Source organism: Dicentrarchus labrax, unplaced genomic scaffold, assembly GCF_905237075.1.
Source record: "Dicentrarchus labrax unplaced genomic scaffold, dlabrax2021, whole genome shotgun sequence".
Classification (NCBI taxonomy): Eukaryota; Metazoa; Chordata; class Actinopteri; family Moronidae; genus Dicentrarchus; species Dicentrarchus labrax.
This window is the reverse complement of record NW_026136706.1, coordinates 15,362,082-15,383,692: the sequence shown is the minus strand read 5'-3', so window position 1 is coordinate 15,383,692 and position 21,611 is coordinate 15,362,082. Positions and strand designations below refer to the sequence as shown.

At 41.1% G+C, this 21,611-nt stretch overlaps 1 protein-coding gene across 1 annotated transcript in view; it reads right to left on the bottom strand.

Annotated features, from left to right (window-relative positions):
* Positions 1 to 1,433: 1,433 nt before the first annotated feature.
* Positions 1,434 to 21,611, bottom strand: part of myo3b (myosin IIIB) — a 65,965-nt gene continuing 45,787 nt past the window's right edge. Inside the window, 7 exon segments of the mRNA XM_051404595.1 lie at positions 1,434 to 7,843; positions 7,845 to 7,932; positions 8,323 to 8,369; positions 8,747 to 8,847; positions 18,312 to 18,435; positions 19,345 to 19,399; positions 20,809 to 20,905. Coding sequence (XP_051260555.1) covers positions 7,799 to 7,843; positions 7,845 to 7,932; positions 8,323 to 8,369; positions 8,747 to 8,847; positions 18,312 to 18,435; positions 19,345 to 19,399; positions 20,809 to 20,905 — 557 coding nt within the window. The 3' untranslated portion in view covers positions 1,434 to 7,798.

Below are 21,611 nucleotides of genomic sequence, written 5' to 3'. Positions count from 1 at the left end.
TTCCAGAATATTTTTTAATGTAAAATGTACTTTATTAGTGTAAATGTCCACTTTATGCAATTTGAAATAAAAGGATTTTGACACAACTGTACTCAAAACAGGTGAAAAGATCATTATAAATTGGCTGTAAACACAGTCAACCAGCTGTTACCAACTAATTTTACTAACTGGCACAGACGTCACTGCAGTAAACACTTTCACAGTCTGACTCCCAAAAGTTTGTATTTGTGCAGAAAAGCGCTGTCAGTTAGTTTTTGCTTCCAGGTTTAAATGTCAGATAAATGTCAAATGTTGTAATCTGCTCTCTTATGTCAAACCAGACAACTGGTAAAGTAACGGGAGAATCCACCCTAAAACAGAATTAGGATTTCTCTACGAACCCGAGCAGCAGCAACGACTGGTGGACATTCAAATAGCAGATTAATTCTGATTTAGGGTGGATTTTCACACAAATCTGCTTTACATGTGAGCTGTCATGCTATGCAAAGGCAAATTTCAGCCATATATGACAACTGCATGAATTTTGCGAACCATCAGTGTTACCAAATTATTGATATCTTCCTTTTAGATACTCAGTTCGGCACCTAAATGCAAGTTCTTACATTTTAATGCATCTCAATAGGACTCCAGCTGAGGAATGGATTTGGCTGAGCAGGACTTTGATATAGTTTGTAAGAAATTCATGACTGTGTGCTTGACACAATGTCCACTCCCCGAGGTAATTTACTTGCTCCAAACCTTTACCATCTCGTGGCCATGCCTCAAGTTTTACAGGGTCACCTCAGCAGTGGTTTGGCTGAAAGAAATTTTTCCGGCGGCATTCGATGGGAAAATTAACTTTGAGGAACCCCCCACTGCAATATTTTACTGCCTGACACTCAAAGGTTTGAACATGGAATCAGTCAGTACCATCCGTGTATTTCATACAGTACTTTAAACCATAAAGCAGAGAGTCAATCAACAGGAATACTGTTAAGAGACGTGTGTGCAGCTGCATTTAAGCATCAGCGGTATATCTAAAAAAGAAGATACAGTCCTGCAGTGTTTACAGGAAACAGAAGCTGGTCTTTTTCTGCACATATATAAACGTCGGTTCATTTCCTGAGTTGAAAACAAAATTAAACATTTTATAAAAGTTCAACAAGTGACAAACAGGTGCTTTGGTTTCATGTTGGGATTACTTTTACACCTTACAACGTGAACATTACAGCAGATTGGAGACAATTATAACATATAACTATACTTTGCATTGTCCCAAAAAGTGTTTTAAGTGTTGTTTAGATCATTCCAATTAAAACAAAAGCAGATATTACACACATCTAAACTGAGACTATAATGCCACTGTGGTCAATTATATTTCTCTATTAACTGTATAATAAAGTTATGCAATTACCAGAAAACACAACAAAAAAAATGACACCAACAGTCGAAAGTCAGCAGTTTAAACATATTTATTTGACTCATATAAAACAGCAGTTTACTATAAATAAATAAAAATGTACAATAAATGTTGCTGAGTTTGTTTTGGTTCGGGTCCAGTTAAAAGGCAATCTGCAGAAGAGAGGGAAGAACAAGAGGAAGAGCACACTCAAAATACTTTTTCACTATTGCTGTTCAGTGTTCAATTCATATCACTTTAATTGAACGATTCTACTTTACTCACTGCACTGACCACAAACGGATCTGAGAGAGTGGAGCTGCATGCGATCTTGACATTTTGAGCAGATTGACAGACAGAACTATGGATCTGACAGAGCGAGGGGGCAACGCCACAACACGAACCCTTTTTAACTTTCCATATTCTCTGGACAGTTCGAGAGAAAACAGGTTCCACATCTGTCTCATACGAGAGATATCAGAGATGGGGATGAGGGTTGGGGTTGAGGGAGGGGAGGGTGCATGTGTGTGTGAGAGAGACAGAGTCAGTTTCAGTGTGGGAGAGAGAGAGAGAGAGAGAGAGAGAGAGAGAGAGAGAGAGAGAGAGAGAGATATGGGGGGTGGGGGAGTGGGAGAGACGCTCGAGGCTACTGGGTACTTGAGCCGCTATAATGGTGTCTCGTATGAGAAAACATCTGTGAATTTCCTCAGTGATCTACAACAAAGTATAACTCAGAGCAGTCACTCAGCCGACCTTTGAAGTTGCTGTCTGACAGAAAGCTGCCATTGTTCGCAGCCCCCAACACACAGAAACTCCAACTTTGGTCTCACTAATTTTCCCTGCAATGCGATACAACTCTTTTTTTTCTCTCTCTCTCTCCCTCTCTCTTCCAAGCCTATGAAGCTGGACGATCTCTGCATATTCAAGAGCAAAGAGCAAAGCCTTGGCAATGTGCAGGGTTGGCCTGGGGTCACATAAGGCGGGACAGGTCATTTTACCTTCCCTCAGCCCACCCTGGATGCGTTAATCCAGCTCTAGAGGGAGGGAAACTCTCCCCCTCTGTGATGATGTACAAGGTTACAGCCTGCAGAGCTCTCCCAGGAAAAAAAATGAAAATAAAAAGTTCACATATTCAGACGTTGTCAGCTTTTAAGACCAGGCGGTTTACGTTTTTTAAATATACTTAAATGTTTAAATATACTTTCATTTTAGCGACTTCTTTCCAGGTTTTATAGCTCCAGAGCTCTTGAGCAAGGTAATAAGAGCTGCTGCATGCTTGTTTCAGCTATAGGCAATATTTGTGGGAAACTGAAATATAGTCATCAATGAATGCTTCAGCTGTGCACAATAAGTTGTTTGTTCTCAACTCCTTCAAAACACAAAAAACAGGCCTGAAAATATCTGCAAAAAGGTATTTTTTGACATTAATTTGTTCAAGTCTGTAACTTTCTTTTAGCAGTAAAATAAGATTATATGTTGTACTGGACTAAACAAACTGTATATATGTATTTATTTTGTAAATATTTAAACAAAAACGTTCATCAGAGAAAAGATACTTTTGAAGATGAAAGACTGAAATAAACAGGAGAAATGGACTTGATGATATAATGTGCAGAATACAGGAAAACACTGACTATATATTTCTTTCTGTAGGATAGAACCCATTATGTTAGTGAACGACTGTGTAAACCCACTCATCTTTCTTAAAAATATCAATAAAAAAAGGAAAACCTAAGAGTGTGCACGTAGTATGTAAGCAGGTGGTCTTAGGGGATATGTAAAGATGTAAAAATGACAGTGGGTGGTCTGCATGGACAACTACACAAATATCTAGGAGCTGTTGGACAGATTTTAAAACATTTATACCGGACTCTTCTTCACTCTGACCTTAATCAAAAGGTCGTCTGGTTGAGCACCAGGTGATACGTCCCTGCTCCTCCTGGCAGTGGCAAAAAGACAAGCTTTCTGTTACGCATCCCAAACCGAAACAAGGCCGTGGTAATTCTCACACTGTTACTCGTCCAGCGTTTATTCAATGGCAGCTGGTCCCACCATCTGGGAAAGCAGCACCGGGGCAAAAACAAAACAGGTTACACCTTTGGCCATGCCAAGTCTGCTAGTGCCCCACTCCGTCTACAAACTGAGAGAGGCTAATCACAATTTCACGCTCTGATTTGTCGAATCCCATTCCAGCACCGGAGGCACCAAGAAAACTTTTAAGTCAATAAATTTCATGGCGTACAGGATAACAGCTTTTCCATACTGTCTCCATTGTTCTAGCTCCCTCTTTATACCGGGAAGCCACTGAATGGTTACATCTCTTTCATGCAAATGGATAAAGGAAGCTGTAATTTTGACCAAAAAACATTTGGTCCCCACCAAGATTAGCAGCCAGGAACAAACTCTTATCTCCTCATGCATGCATTTTATATTCATGCAAATGTTAACAACAAAACAGTGCATAGAGCACCCTCAACAAACTGCAGGTGTGAGGAAGCTGAAACAAAAGCCACTGTAACCCTAATGGCATCCCTTGTCATTAAGAGACCTTTGATGTATGTACTCAACAGACTCTTTTATCTCCTTCTTCCTCTTTGCCTCTTACACTCTCTGTCTCTACCCGGCTCAACCAGTTTCTTTATTAATGCCGTCTTTGGGGAATGTTCTTTTGCTCAGGGCCCTCAACACACATCTGACATCTGGGTGACGCTCGTGTTCTGTCGCTTTTCTTTGGCACCAATCATTAGCCAGCAAAGAGCATCACAATGCTGAGTTTGTGGCTATTCTAGGTGTCTTGTGCGTCCCCTGTCCTTCACATTGGTGGGAAACAAAAACGGTTAAAAAAAACGGTGGTATGCAATCATAATATAGTGGGATATATTCTACTGTGGTGGAAAACTGACACATCTGGATATCAAAAGCACGTAAACTGCATTAAAACAGTATTTGAAAAGGCTGCACATGAAATACAGGTATTCAAACTCTCCCTTTGAACTCACAGGATATAGAAACAGGACAATGTTGGCCTAATCGTGTTCTCTCTTTGAAGTGAGACATCACTATTAGGTGAAAAGGTAAGTATCCTTCTTTAGAAAATAAAAGCTTTTCATCATTTGTTAAGGCTGCAGCGCGAGTGATTTTCATAAAGGTGGTTTAAAACTTTGGATAACAGTGTTTGGGGCTGCCATGGATGTAGCTTAAAAGAAAGTGCTGCACATGAAGCAAATAGCTAAAAATGGCAAGAATAACACCAGCAGTAACGTTAGCCACATTAAAGCAGTCCTCTCTCCCGCACCAGATGTTGTCAGATTTAATGAGGAAAAACAAGAGGGAGCTGGATTTACGAAGAGGTATTAAAGAGAACACAGGTGTCAGGCCTCGAACGCCGACACTGCGCCCGTCCCTCAGCAGAAGACGACCACCAGGAGTCCGAGCAAAACACAGGAGCTTCGGTTCGTCGGGGTCAGAGCATCTTTTCATGAGAGTGACGACAGTATTTCATAACATTTGCCTTTTTGCAACACATAATCAGCTAACCAAGGCAATTACGTACACACCTCCGCTCACCTCCTCTCATATGCTAAAGCAGGCAATCAGCCAGGGAGTTAATTTGGCAGAGAAAAACAGGGGAAGAAACACCCACTCTGGAACCATTTGTCACCACAGTCCAACCTTGTTATTCAAACTAGTGAGCCTATTTGAAATTCCTCTCCGTGGTAAAAACAGGGCCAAAATAATCAAGGGAGCATGATCACACTTAATTGATTCAGTGTACTTTTAAGATGCACTACAGGGTGCTGGGGTGACCTATTTCAGACTGCTCTTCAGAGGAGCCAACTATCCCAGCAAGGGAGTAATGCACAACGAGGATTTTAATTATTGCAGGATCTGTGGCTACAACCGGAGGTGAAATGCTTCTGAACTAACTGTGACACCACATTATAACACGGCCAGTGGTCTGGGGTATTACTCTTTGAATTTTTAGCAGAGTGAAAAATGACAATAAATTGAGAAGACTGGGATTTTATTATTGATGCATCTTAATTATGTGAGCTAATTTGATCATTGAAACAGCTGATTTCTTCTCTTTTTTTGGCAGAAATTGTTGTCCGCAGATAATTGGAGCTAAATCTCAAACTTCGCAGTATTTATTGACATGAGAAAATTACATAAACACAATGTTTATATAAAAAATGTATTAAATAAGGGCTGCTTTTGTGTTACATCTTTTCACCCAAGTGGTGCAGTTAGGAACAGTAACTTCTTACTCAGCTACATTTATTTAACAGCTGTAGTTCCTAGAAGTTATTATGTACAAAACCTATGATGAGCTTATAAAATACAATCCATTGTTTAAGATTAAACTACCCAACAAGGTAAAAAAGAGCTCCACCTCAACTAACTGCTGTGGAAACTGCTGCTTCGACATAAATGCATCAGTTATAATAATCCAATAATGAGCACATATTAATAATCAATGACAGGAGGCGGTTTCTGCATAAAGATCTGGACTTGTAACCTTCTAACACGAATGCAGGACTTTTACTTGTAATGGTTGCTTTCAATTGTAAAGGGTTAGAACACTTTGTAGAGGTTGTGTAACATTTAAAACACTGTTTGGATTAACCATAATACCACTACAAGCATTGTGGCAGTTCAACACAACAAACAGCATAGTTATGGTTGGAAAATGGCAGGGTTAAAACCACAGTGTCAAAGTGACAAAACACCAAGCACTTGACACCATGTATCATCTTAAATTTCACTCGCAACTTGTTTTGACTACACTTCATTTTAGGAGGAGGCATCTAAGCAAACACGTGCTTAAACAAAGGAGAAATAAGGCATATAACCAGTGTTGTCAGTTCTCAGTGTCTCAATCTGAGTCTGACCCTCACAGTACTGAGCGGTGGGATTTCATGAACACTTTGGGCCTCTTTTAACCCACCAGGATTCCTGTGAACCTGAACCTAAGTGAAGCCGGTCTCGCTATCTAGGCAGAGCTCTAATGTTTTCCCTGCTGAGTATAAGAAGGATGAGATCCTCAGTCATACCACCCTACTCTTCCTATTAAGATCAAAATCTCCTCTCAGGCCCTCGGGTGTCAACAAAGGGAGATGCAGTAAATGATATGCAAATTGAAAAGGAAAAAAAAAAGCTCCACAAATCAACTCGCCAGCCCTGCATTTCCGACACTTCACATCTTAAAAGAAAATTCCTGTATTTAGGGTGAAATTCAAAGTGAGGTCTAGCTCTGCCTCTGTGAGGCTATGTGTGGTGATTCCAGCACTCAGACAGCACAAAGCCCCTCTAACTACAGGCAGCTCGCTGTGGGAGAACTCGTAGGGAGAGTTTTGGCTTTCAGAGGGATTTGTCTCTGGATCTGTCTTAGACAATAGACATAGTGCTCAAAAATAGTTAGATGTTTTCAAGTCAGGTTAACACCACTGAGTTTAGAAACAGGCTGACTGCAAGATGAGGAGCTCCTTAGAGTAACAGTGGAGTGATGCTGAAACAATAATAGATAAGTCAATTGACAGAAAATAATTAATAATCAATTTAATTTTAAGAAACTAACTGTTGTTGTTGTCATATATTGAGATAAAACACCAAACGCCAGCTGGTTAAAGCTTTAAAAATCCAAGTATTTGATTGCTTCTCTTCAGTTTACATCATAATAAATGGAATATTATGGAATTTCTGACAAAACAATTTGAAGATTTTTCTTTTGTCTCAGGCATTGGTCATTATTTTTAACATTTCTGGGAGAATAAAATAAATAGTAGATACATGGACAATAAGAATAAAGGTTTATTTCAGCCCTGGCATAGAGCTTAAACATCTAATAACATTAATGGATGCTCAGCATTTAAGTGTTTCATTGTGACTTTGCAAATTGTTTTTTATTTATGAAACCTCCCCTCCCAGAGTAGCATTAATTTATTTATTGATGCAACATCTGTACCATTTCACATCGGTTTGTAAGCTGAATAATAACGTCTTTATTTAGTGCAGGCTTTAGGACCTCTGGAAAAATGACAAACGCCATAATATTACAAATGTTTGCCACATTAGCAGCAAGTACAAGTCAGTGTGGAAGATATGTGGAGCCCCTCTTCTATAATCAAGCATTATGGCGATGAAACCTCAGCTGAAATGGAGAAAACGTGGTGGCTAGCTACACAGAAAATAGCACAATGCTTACAGAAAACTGTTGTAATAATAATATCACTGATGAGTAAGACGTCCTTGTAAACACTTTGGATTAAGAGCTGAGAGCATCGCCTGTACAGGTCGCTTGTTCTGCACTGCTGCTACTTGCTCCACATACCACAGCACATCCAACACCGAGGATGTTCTTTGGAGTGTCTGTCTACATGTCTAGTGCGTCTGTCTTACCGGTTGACATGGTTGTAAGGCTCAGCTCTGACTGACGAGAGGCCCACTAGAAAGGGTGGGAGGGGGGGGCGGTCGCGTACTCTTCCTCGGGGATTGACTCCACAGTTGACAGTAATTTGTAGTACTCATCTTCTCCATCCAGCACTTTGATTTGACTGTGATGGGAAAGAAGACGAGAAAGTGCTGAGAAGTAACAGGGATACAGAGCCGTCTGGATGTGAAAAACTAGACATTTAGATTAAAAACAATATTTGCAGATACAGCGATGAGGCGTTCACACATTTGCTAAAGCACACTGATCTGAACCAGGACGTCATTTTATAGTACAAATACAAGTCAGACCTTCAACAATTAAAATTAGCATGCTGACAAAGCCTTAATATGTAACCCCCTCTCTAATGACGCAGAGCAACTGCTCATAAGAAGCCTGTTATTTTCGGCTCTCCATTTACATTATAAGAAAACAACTCCATTTCTGGATTCTCCTATTCCACAAAGGGCCTGCTCTGTTTAGAGTTGCTGTAAGTAGGAAAGCAGTTATTTACCCAAGTTTTCTCGGCTTCCTCTTGCTCCCCTGGTAATCCAGAGTTCTCTGAGGAAAGGGCCAAGAGCACACAGTCAAAAGATGAGCAGAGAGTCATTAATTTTTAATTCAAAGTGATTTTGTGTTGAATGCGAGCAGATGCTGATAATATCAGAAGTCACAGCATAATTTTTTCTGATCAAAGGGCTCAAGTGAGTCTGATGAAGCATGCATCTTGCTCAGCTTTGATAAACCACATCAATTATTCACCGTGAAGGCAGACATCCTGACATGAAAGCAACAGATAAAGAGCATAAGCACATGTTCAAGACAAGAGGCAGAGAAGCGTGGGGGTGGGGCTCCAGGGTCTGGCACAGGTAGGTTTAATTGTATTATCATGTGGAACCAAAGTCAGACAAAGGCCTTTATCGGCACTTTGAACTCACATTTAGCTGGTTGTAGTACAGGCTGTCTTCGGGGCTGTTTAGCAGCTTGGGCTGCTGGCCCCGCCGGCGAGGAGTTCTCTGCTGCAGCTTCATCACTGGACCTGCAACAGAGGAAAAATTAGGGCAGTGATCCAACCAAGCAAAACAACAACAACAAGCACCAACATGATACTGATGGTGATGACAGCAGCGGCCAACAGATTCTGCACCCGACTTTTTTAAAATCTACACCTTCGTGTGACAAAGTGGCAGACACGTTTGAAATCTACTTCGGTTTTAGATTATGTAATTTCATCGATGAGCTGACTCAATAAGAGCTTAACGTTGCATAAATCCACACATACAAACCACATCTAATTATATCTCTCCTCACAGGTGCACAGCAGACTACATCTCAATTTGCTAAACAGCTCCAGTGGAAGAGGCAGAGGTGAGACTGTGGTGTGTGTGTGTGGTATTGGACACACTTCTGACTATTGAAGCATTTCTTGTGTCCAAAACCCACAAAAAGAGAGAAAAGTGATTCTTGAAGTGAGGCTCAGATCAGATCTTGCCTTTCCCTTCACACTGAAAACAGCAAATCCCATAACCGTATTAACAAATGATGTAGTTTGTAGTTGTAGTTTAAGTGTGTTTCTAGGATAGAAAACAAACACCACCTACTGAGATGAAGGTTGCGACAATCATTTGCTGACAATAACACTGTGACCACAGAGTGACGGCGCCGAAAACGCTCTGATTGTACGAGTTAGAATAATGGATGTGGACGTGTAATCAATCATAAAACGTGTGTCGGAGCCTCGGAGTAAACAAAGTATTTACTTCATAATAGGTGAGACGATACATTTAGTTTGAATGTATTTATTTTTAATGCATGTTTCTCAGTGAGAAGCCAAACACTGATGTATCTTCTAATTGAAGAAGTAGTTAGTAGTGTGTGTTTGGAGGCTTGTCTCCTGATGCAGAGATAAATGAGGACGGTTGTAGGGAGTTGTTTTAGTTGTTTTAATCTTTTACAAGGTGCTATTTTCTAGCTGAAGACAGCTTCCTTGAATACACGAGCAATGGTGGAGACTACAGTTATCCATATAGAATATTGTTTGAAGAAATCATTTGTCAGTAAACAAGATCAAGTAGAAGATTTTCAGCGTATTGCAACAACTCAAGTCCAAGTAACTAATGAGAGAAGAAGAACCACTGCACAGCAGCAAAATGTATTCAGCTTCTTGTCAAACGCAGAGTCCAAAAGAAGGTTTGGTTACATTTCATTTCTGCTATCTATAATTTAAAGATCCCCCATGTAGTAAAACATGTATATTTACAGTCTGCTTGAAACAATAATGTGTTTTTGATATGTATAATTTCCGCATTAAAATGATCCTTAATAAGTCATTTACTCTTTCTGTCTCATTGAAAATTTCAGAAGATATTAATATGCTGATTTTTTATTCATTTCAAAAGTTTTCCTGCTGGACACAAGATGTCTCCTATTTAACTGTAAAAAACACTGGTGGCTTCAGGTTTCTACATCACACTTGTAGAAGTTGCAAACTGGACCAGGACTGACTTCCAAACCATTGGTGACATCACAAATTATGATTACAGGCCCCGCCCCTTAACATCTGATTTTCACTGAGCACAGAGAAACTTTCAGGAGATGAATGTGAAAACATCCTTCTAGTGTCACATACATCATCCTGCAGAGTGAAGCTCAAACATTATACTTCTCATCTAACTGTCGGCAAGAATATTCCCATAACGCTGAATTATCCCTTTAAAGGATGAGTTTACCTAACCTTCGTTCTACATGCCCCTCGTGGTGTCTAACCATGCCGGTAGTTTTGGTTTTTAATTGTTGAGGTTATAAGATATCTGCGTCTGAGATTTGTGCTGCTACCAAATGGAAGAGTATAGTATTTGATCTGTGGTGATTTGGATTAATTGACCCTTTAAAGTGAAGCAACAACCACTAGCTGGCCTATAAAAAGTACATTTCTATGCACACAGATAAAAACACACTGACTCAGCAGATCTACAGGACTCTAGATGTAGATGTTCACTCTCTTCCTTCTTATGGAAACCAGTGACACAAATGTGAGCCGTGGCTAATCTGTTAAACACAGTAAGAAGTCATTTACACATTCATTCCCATCCACAGAACGACCTCTTCTCGATTATCTGCCGCTGCTGCTGCTTCTCCTTTAGCAGATGACCGAATCTTTGGCAGCGTTAAGTAGTTTTCCCTGATTGTTGAAAACAGAGTACTGAATAATGAATTATTCATTGCATTATTGACGACTTACTAAAGATAATGAGTTATTATTCCAACATCAGACAATTAATGATTGATTATTACATTCTTATCCTACAGCACGCCCAGGGTTTCAAAATTCATAGGTTACAAAAGTGTGTTTTAAAGCCAAGACACCTTTACAAGGAAGCATCTATATTTAATGTCAGATAACGTTTCATCTTCTTTGCCTGCGTTTTGGGTGAGACAGGACATTTCTTCATCATCTCTTGCTACCTCGGCTTCTCTACCTTGACTAAAGCTGCATTTGCTTTTTCCATCTTAACACTACTTTGTACTCACTTTGAACAGACCTCATCACATCTCAATCCTATACATCAAAGAGCAAGCTCCCCCCTCCAACCCCCCCACCTCCCTTCTTTCCTCAGCTTTCTTGATGTTATTCAAACCAGCACAGGTTTACTAAAGTCACACTTTGTAAATGCCCAGAAAAGTTCCTGTCAGTTCTGAGATATTAGCTAACTTTTACCGTGAATCTTATCTATCGGTGCCTCAGAGGTGTTAACCGACCACTGTGTGAATCCTTGTCCCCCCCCTCCCCCCGAGCATTTGAGGATATTTGGATAAATCACATGTACTGAGGAAAATAGCTGTGAAAAAAATCAGCTGTGTGCATTTCTTCTAATCACGCAGCTTGTTTGGCTGCAACAAAAAGGTTTAAATATTACATTGTGATGAATTGTACAACGGTTGCTGCTTCAAGCTACTGTATCTTCATGACCATGTTGAGGTGAAAAGATAAATAAACCAGCACAAATAAAAGTGTTTGCACCTTAAATTTAAGTTAAACAATGTCTGTATGTAGGACATTGTTCTGCTAATGATGCAGAAATGGATTTGATAAGCAAATGTGTTATTCCCCTGAAATTGCATCAAAGCACTCAATCACAAATAATGAATCCTAACGTCCTTGAACAAAGTTTAAAAATTGAATCATATTGTAAAACAGACTGCATAGTCTTTGTTTATCTTAAAAACTGATAAAACAGTCAAACCTGGTGACTGTTGACTTCATCGACTATAATGACAACTGTCGCCAGTAATTTTGCTCAGCTGCAGCTAATTAACATTCATTCTGTGAGTTGGCCAAACAGTAAATAATAAGTCTGGGCTGGTGCCAGATTAACATTCTCTCTGCAATTTGTTGTGTACACTTGAGTTAAAAATGCTTTTGTGGAGGAAGACACATTACTCTGTATCATTTAGAGTCACGCTAGCAGGATGTCTGTCGGTCGGTCCGCCACTTTGGTTCAGACTGAAATATCTCAACAATAACCGGACGGGTTGTTTTGTAAAGACGATCATGGTCCCTCAAGGATGAATCCTACGGACTTCGGTCTTATTTTTATGGCAAATTGAGCAAGTTTACTTAAATGTACTTTTCTCTCACTGAGTTGTTACAAACAGAAAACCCAAAGAACCTTGTAGGTCCTCAACGCCACTGAACCGTATTACTCTACTTGTCTCTATTAAAGGACCAGTGTGTAGGATTTAGTGGCAACTAGCAGTGTAACAACTGTACAACTCCCTTCACCCTACCCTTCTAAGTGTGAAGGAGAAACTACTGTGGCCCAATGTACAGTTAGTGTTTCGTTTGTTAGCTCCGGGCTACTGTAGAAACATGTCCAACTCCATGGAAGGCGTCTGTAGATAGAAATGGCTCATTCTAAGGTAACGAAAACACAACATTATTTTCAGGTGATTATACACTAATGAAAACATACCTATGAATATTATATTCAATTTCTGCCAATAGATCCTGCTAAATGTTCCACACTGAACCTTTAATGTAGATCCAACATCAGTTTGTGATATGTCATATTTTGTAGACCACAAAAACAGAACTCCATAGAAAATAATTTTTCATTTTAAATTACAATTGCCAAATTTGGTTGAGATCTAAATTAAAAGTTTTCCTAAGATCGCTCAGTTGCTGTGTCCATCACTGCAGACCTGGAGCCCAAAACACGAAGCACGGGGGTTCAGCATCACCATTTATCCCTTCTGACCTGCAGCGATTAGAGCGTGTAGCAGATCAGAGGATGGGTCAGGCCTCCCATCTCTGCGCCTCTGTTTGGGAAATCACTGCCATTTGATCCAGGCCAGCCCCAGAGGAATGCTGCTCCTGCAGATATATTACAGGGAAGGATGCTGCCAAACTGGCTTCTGGCATGGGAGAGCGCGGCTTGGACATGGGCAGGCAGAGCTGGGAAGGGGTCAGACAGTCGCTCACACCGGGGGTTTGCTAAATGATCGCGGGTAATGTCTGCTGTTTGGGGTGGGGAGGAATAATGGTCGACTGGGAATACAGAGGGAGCGCGGTTCATACAATATTGATTTCTCCGTATCAAAAGAAAGCCAAGCAGAGTTTGCTCTGCTTGGTGAGAGACTTACATATTGTACATGTTTGCTTCTTGAGATAAAAAGGGCTGGAATTCTTTTTGAGATAGGTGTTGCTTTCATTTTTCAAAGAGCTGCAGATGACTCGTATTACATCTCTAAATACCACTTTGAAATCCCTTCAAAATCAGAATGCTTCTCAGAAACAACATAAAAGAGCTGCTAAAAGAGATTTTTAGTGGAATAAATTAGAGATGTATCGATTTACTTCTCAAATCACGTGCTGCAATCACCTGACTTCTCCCAGACCACAGAAAACCACTCGGGCTTTGTTTATTCAGATGGAGGGAGCAGAGGCACCAAAAGGCATGGATTATAAGGAAAAATCATCAGCAGGGGCCTTTGATGTCTAAATGAGGCATGTGCAACCCAGACCCTTCTCTTTACCTCACAACCGCCTCTTCACACACACACACACACACACACACACGCACGCATGGGTACATAAACCCTGACACATGCATACAAACTTGTGCTCACACACACACACACACACACACACACACACACACACACACACACACACATATGCATGCGTGCACACTAACACAGACATTATTCCTAATTTGCAAACAAAGACTCCAAACAGATATCTGAAGTTGAAGAGGATCTCCAGAACTTTTCAGGGCTTCTGAGATTTACTACCGCTCTCGTCATTTTCATTCGTACTTAAACAGGAACTCATGTGCTTTAGATTATAAGACAAAATGGTCAAGTCCTGCAGATAATGCTGAAAAAGAATAGTTCCTGCATCTGTTTTCACTAATGCAAGCAGAGGATGTTGTTACTTACAACCAATTTTTCACACTGAAATCAATCATTTCCCCTGACAGCAGATTTGGAACTTTGACTCCAGAAGAAATGTTTTGCGTGGAGGAAAAAAATCTCTGAACTTTGTGGAAGTCAATCATTTGTCAGCGACATAATACGCGTAATTTATAACTGTGACCTAGGAGGATGAGTAAAAAGTAAGTAGTGAGGAGGGAGACGTGAATGACAAGGAAACCAGGCCAAAAATAGATTAAATATGCAAATGAATGGCATTAAGCGTTTTCTCTCCTGATCGGTGGGATCCCTAGCAATTTTATTAGATAAAATACGTTTCACTTAACAATATAAAACTGTATTGTGTCAAAACAATAAACTAATAAAAAAAAGAAACTTTCTTAAACTACGTCAAACGAGTCAATGCACGTGTGAAATTACAGAAAACTTGAAGCATCATTTTCCACCTTGATTTTACGTCTGAGGAGATTATTCTGTTGGAATTGTGATGATGAGTAGTTTGGAAGTACATCCTGTTAACTACTCCCACTGACATTAAGAGGATTACGTAGGTAGCATCAGACAGAGGCAACTCCTTCCGTTAAGTTGAGTCTTTCCTATCCCTTCCAAATCTCTGCTGCCGCTACGTCGAGCCTGTAATTTGCCTAAAACTGAAGGCATCCGGTTGAGACGCTACGATATGTGGAGAAAGATAGATCAATCAAAAGGCTGAGAGACAGCGAGAGGGTGGGAGCGTATTTGTCTAGAGAACATGGAGAGGGTGGATCATTTGTCTGGCAGATGCATGTTGATATGGTGATGCTGCTGCTGCTGCTGCTGCTGCTTTGGTGGTGGTGGTGGTGGGTTGTGGAGAAGCACCTGGTGGCTGCAAACCTTGTGGGAGGACATGTGGGAAGACGTTTAAGAGCTGAGGGAGGGTGTGAGAAGAGAGGAAAGTGAGATGTACTGGTGAGTGTGGGTTTGACCTCAGCGTGGGTAAAAAAAAAAAAAAGCGTCCACATTTCCAAAGAGCTCTCCCAGCTGCAGCTATAAAGCGCACAGAGAGCTCAGGGCAACAAACAAAATCAATTCTTATTGACTATACCATGTTATGCACCGAGGGGACATAACTATAGCTATTAAGTCAACACCAACTTCTTCTCCTCGCGCCCTTTTATTTTTCTCCTTTCTCATCCCTTCAAACGACCAGGTTAACTATCTTCCGAGGCGCAGAGGTAATTGGTCTCTGTGTTGTGGCTCCACTTTATCACTGTCTCTCTCTTGACATGTATGTTTACCACAACTATAATCTTCAAAAAGCCTGTTAACATAAGTAGCTCAGCTTTCATAAACCATAAAGTCAGCTCTGACTGATCCTCAGCACCATCCTGTTTACCACGCTGAGGAGCATAAGCAGCACTGTGATCATATCTGCTGCTTGCTAGCAAAGGCTTTCTTTCTGCACACGACGCCTCCGTGACTCATTTCCAAACATGTTGTATTAATATTCAGGCTCGGGAGACAGGTGATGAGAGGTGACATCGTCTTGACTGCGCAGCTTACATGACTACACTGTGCAAGTGTAACTTTTTCTCAGACAAAACATGGAAAATCAAAGGTTTGTGCTGCAGACATCTGAGAGCGCCCGCAGTACAAAGTGCTTTAATGCGCTCTTCCCTCCATAAAATGCAACACTGCAAGTATTTTGCTAAAGAGTGAGAACAGTAAAGTTGCCTAGCCTGGTGTCAGATATACAGTGAAACAAACATCTACCCAAATCATCTCACTCCCTGGTCTGCTTTGTTTCACACATGAAAGAAAAAACTGTGCTGAGCAACTCACTTGCAACACTAGGCTTTGTTAAATCACTTAGAAAAGACCCAACGTCCGTCAAACACATTGAGAGGTTCCAGGTCATGCCCCGGTGTTTTGGCATTAATGGGAGCAGGGTGTAGAGTGTGTGCATGAGTGTCTGGAGGGGTGGGGTAATTCGATTTCCATGGCTAATTTTCTGTTTTTCTCCACTGGTGTCCTGAAACACTCCAGGTCGAGCTCCAGCCCGAGAGAACCAACACAATCACCAGAGGCGACAGCAGGATGAGACACAGGAAGGAGCCTGGTCTCCAAACATCTGGCAGGGCAAGGCTTCCATGACTCGCTCAACCTCGGGATAAAAAAAAGAAAGGCCCTCAGATCTGTAGGGATCAAAGTGTGCCCTGGGTGCCTGAGCCACCGTGGCCTCCCTCAACATATTCAAATGGGGCTTCCTGAAAGAAGTCGGAGCCACAAGCAGACCTTGGAACATAAACGAGGAAGGAAAAACGGGAGACGATGAATACCTGAAAATCTGTGTGCTCTCCACACAAAATAAGTAATGCGTTAGTAAAGCCCGTGGCGGGAGAGGATTTTATTTTTTGTCAGGACATTTAAATAGAATATGACTGAACTGTCAGATATGAAAGGTTATTATTCATTCAATTCAGTGAGTACAGAGACCCTTTGATTTACCTAATAACAAAAAGAAGTTAAAGAGTGTTCAACTTGCAATAAATGATGTCAGTGAGATGGACTGAAAAAATATATAGGTTGTACTAAGTTAGTAGCTCTCAGCTTCAGGGTCGGGACCCCTGAATGGATCCTTCTTCCTTCTTTTTTGCGTTTAAAGCCACAATATGCTTGTGCATTAAGAATATTTCCATTGTTTGTTTCTATACTGCACATTCATTTTCTTCATTCTAGAGCGGCAACCTGCTTTTTCAAGACACTTCATTTATAGAAAATGTACAGAATTTTTTGTTTGTTTTTCTTTCATTGGATGAGGTGTTTGAAGGGGAGGGAGGGGGTTGTCAAAGGGAAACTAAACAAAAACACAAAATGAGGTATATGAGGGTACCTCATGCTTCTAAAATGCCTTCAAATTAAAAAATCTGAGCAGTTCATAACTCATCTCCACACTGAGGCCATTGCCATTAGGTGATACAGTACAAAGTGGAGCATTCGGCTTCATTTTATGGTTCAAAAGCTCTACTTTTAAGGTAATACAGCAATTAAAACATTGAAATACTGTATATTTAAACTAATTCCAAGCTGAAAGGAATGTGACTTTTACATGTTAAATGAAACATCCTACATCCTCCTCTCAGGTATTCAGGTTACAAACTACAAAAACAAGAAACTAATTCAACTGTTATTTTAAAAATCTCTGTTAGAAAATGTCTGCAAGCTCCAGTGACGCAGGACAAAACATACATTTGTGCAAAATGCCCTCATACTGGCATTCACTGCAACGTTTCCCTCCATAATCACTCTGACATTATAAATTCATCAAACACTGCCTCCCTTCAGCAGCAGTGATGTCTAGGAGCGGGGGTCACCTGTATGCAGCATTACCGAATTAGCCGCTATCTAACCCAGACCTGCTGTGGCGTCCTGACACTAATCCCGGGCCCGCTAGAGAGCCCTGTCTGTGTTACATTATCATGTCTAATCCCCGTAATCTCTCAGCCGTGCCGCTAAATGCTATTTCACCTCCGTCTCTTACCTCATACCCCTCTAATAACATTAATGAAGGGCCGGGCACCCATTACCCAGGCTACCCCAGTGGTGACGGCCGTAATCGGAGGCCCCCTGCAAAGCCACCCACTCAGCCTTCCAGGCAGCAGGAATTAATGTAATTCATCGCCTGGGGCAAAAAGCAAACCAAACATATGTTCAACAAATCAGGGTTTGTGTATTTTCTTGTCACTGTTACTGTGCAGGTCTATTAGAGTCATTGATGAGATCCTTAGTGAAGGGCTCGCCGTGCGGGAGAATGAAAGCTTTGAAGTGCTCATGCCACTTCGAAAAGCCCCCCCACTTGCCATGAGACGTTTATGATGAGCTGACCTGGGTTATTAAAATACCGCAGAAATGATCACCCATAATGCTTCTCTCTTTTTGCTGTCAACAAAGAATGGCAGCAGAGGATTGGCTGGGATGAAAGGTTGAAAGGGGCCCCGTATTAAAAATGGCACTTTATCCATTAAAGCGGGATTTCTGCTGTCTCTTTGTGTAATTACCTGCACCCGCCAGCTCTGTGCTCGGGCTTACCTTGTTTACACTGCATGTCTCGCAGTCTAGCTGTCTCCCTGCAAGGCTTCGTTACACTGTCTTCTGCTCTGCCTTTGTCTCTCTTGATGTCTTTCACTTGTCTGTCTCGGCTGTCGAGGCCAACCTTGAAAGAGGAGGCGTAAAAACACACCCAGAAGAGCAATGTCAATGAAAGCAGCGGATAAATAGACACAAGTTAAAGCAAGCCTCGTAATGTGTGTGTGTGTGTTTTTATTATTTTTTTTCAATTTAGTCATGTATTCATTTATTTACAATTTACAATTTGGCACTCATATAACTCAAACCCATTAATGTGCTTTGCAATGTTAATCAAATGCTAATGCAATTGCATATCCCCCTTTACTAGCCCTACCTCCTAGCAAACAGCACCACACTGACTTAATTGTGAGGGTAAAAAACAGCTCATACAGACTTCCTCTCATATTTAATTTTATCTTTGAATAAAAGAGCTATAGGAAAGTATTAATCTGCTTAACATTTCTAAGTACATCCTCCAAAGGATTTTGCTTTTTTAATCTTACATATGCTCAGCAGAGTTACTGGCAAAAACTGTACATTTTCCTCATTTCATCCTTTCAACATCAAATGGTGAGCAGCAAAAATTGGATCAGACTTCAAAGACTGTGATGTGCTCCAAGTCACGGAGTGGCTCTTCTATTTCACATATTGAATCCGAGCAGGATATCAAAGTGCTACCAAAGAACCTCAGGTCTTTACTAAAAAAGGGGTCTAACATCTGTAGAAAGAGGAGCGCAAAGACAAATCACCTCAGGGAAGAGCGAGCATTTATTCTCAGCCGTGAATTTCCAGCCTTTTGATTCTCTCGTTCCCGTACCACCCTGTCTTCTCCGCTGAGATGGAGGTTGGAGCAAGAGAACTCTTTTGTCTCAGGGACTCAAAAAAATCCCAAAGAATAATCTGGGTTAAAGCTGCTTTGTAGAGGAGCAGCATTTTTACATACACGGCTAAAGTCGAGGCGTTAGAAAATGCTCATTGATATTCTGTTACTTACATTTCCTCCATGTATGTGATCTGTATGTGCCTCTTTGCTCGTTAGGCTGTTGGACCTGTGAAAGTAAGAAGCCTTTTAAGCTGAAATGAACATAAACTGTCACAGAATACCACATTTTGTCAGTATAAGGTTGCTACATAGTAATACAGAGCTGAGGATGAGTCATATTTGTCTCCTTGTTTAATGGAAAAAGCAGCTCTGGCTTCTGATCATGCAATTTGCAGAGAGTGAGATAGAGCTATGTTTCTGTGTTCTACTGCATTATTTAGAAAAAAAAAAAACAACAACACCAAAAGAGACAACATCTGCAAACACAATGCTCCATGCCAGTCGCAGTCATGTTTCGAGTCTAGGAAAACAAAATCTCATCCAGTTTGGATTTGGTGATGCAACTGTAGGCTCTGCTGTTTGGATGCAATCACCGAAATTCATGCATGGCAGAGAGGAGGGATATCAAAAGGGAAAAGAACAGCATGTAGGTGAGAACATAGATCTTACAGGAGGAAAATGGGCCAGATCATGTCAAAATAAATCTATATGGAGAGATTCCAACACTGATTAAACAGAATTGTTAAGTGGAGGTTTGAAGTTTTTCTCACCAAGGAATATGATTGTAAACACGAAGAGAAAAATCCCAGATGAGGCTCCGCTCGGTTCGAGTATACAACAAGCATAACATTTTCAGATGTGTAAATCTAGTATTTTGGAGTTTGAGTCTGGAGAGAGATGCACAGCACTGACCAAAAGTCACCCAAGATTTGAGATTTAGATGTGTGCTGATTGGCAATGCAACATCTACGCACACATATTTGTCATTATTGTAATTGAGCTAATGTACATTAAAAAAAAATCTCACTCCCAAAACACCCAAAACCCGTTCAGGAATACTTTTCCTCTTAGATACATTTTAAGTCTGTAGACGTTCCACTCTGTAATAACTCATATGTGTGAGTTATGGTGCAGTGAGAAGCTAAAAGCCACCATCGACACCAAGCGTGCTGCTGTTCAGTCGGTGGCTGCTCTCCTGCTTAGCGCATACTTTCTTAATGACTGGCCTGCCCATATGCTGAATAAACACAAAGTCTTCAGCTCATACATCTGGAGACCAGTGCAGCGCCCAACCCCATTTGTGGTCAGACAAGTGTGCTATCTTGGTGGAAAGATATTTATTACGTTTATAAAACTGAAAGAGGTGGTGCTTAGGGAGGAGCTTTCTCATCTGCTTGAAACAACAGTACATTACAGGGAAAGAGGAGCTCATCCAGCAGGGCTTACTATGACTGACAGGTATGTCAGTGAGACCTCTTGCTCAATAAACCATCTCTAATGGTGCTCTGATTTAGGCCATATTTGAAGCCTATTGTCTGTAAGAAGAAACAACAAAGAAATCACAAAAAGCAAAGCATAGGAAAATATTCTTTCAATGAGAACAGAACCTCAAGGACAAGAGATGTCAAAGCTCACCCTGTATGCTCCTCCTTGGTGGTCTTTCCTCCAGCCTCAGGGTGACATCTGTGCCTCTGGGGTCCGTGGTCCCGACGCACCCGATGGCCCCTGTAAGCTGCACAGGATATGAATGTCAGACGAGCTCTCACATAGTCAGAAAAAACATTTTCCTCCCTTTGTTATCCATCCAAACAACATACATATAGACCACTGAGGCAGTTATCGAACGTCATTGTTGCAATTAACACAATTTACCACAATCTATCAAAGTCCTCAAACAGCCTTGTATTAAAAAACACTGCATTTGCTTTGGAGGAAGTGAAACGTGTAAAGGATCCATATAAGGAGTGTAGTGCAGCAGTGGGAAAACATCATGTGTGATTATTGAGACATACTGGGCTCAGATGGATGGTAAACAGAGCCTGCTGACTTACTCCATCAACGGGCTTTGTGTTTTTCTTGTAAAATTATATGCGCAGGAAAAGAAAGCTCAAGTACATTGTTGAGCCATGGTTCTATTTTGCATGGTCTAATCTGATCGATGGTGAGCAAGTCCCCCAGGCCCCGCTGAGATCTGAGAAGCCACCAGGCTCATACATTTGAAAGGCATCTGTTTATTTTCAGAATGCAAATGCAGCCCACCTCAAAGGCTATAAGCTGCAGAGAACACACAATGTGAATGTGCTGGAGTGCCCCGCCGGGGGGCTGAGGCCCCACTTATGTCAGGTTCAGGTTCTCCCCCCCTGAACCCCAGCGGCCACACACAAACACATTTCTTTAAAGAGAAAGACGGCGGCGACAGAGAGGCTTTCCTCACACCA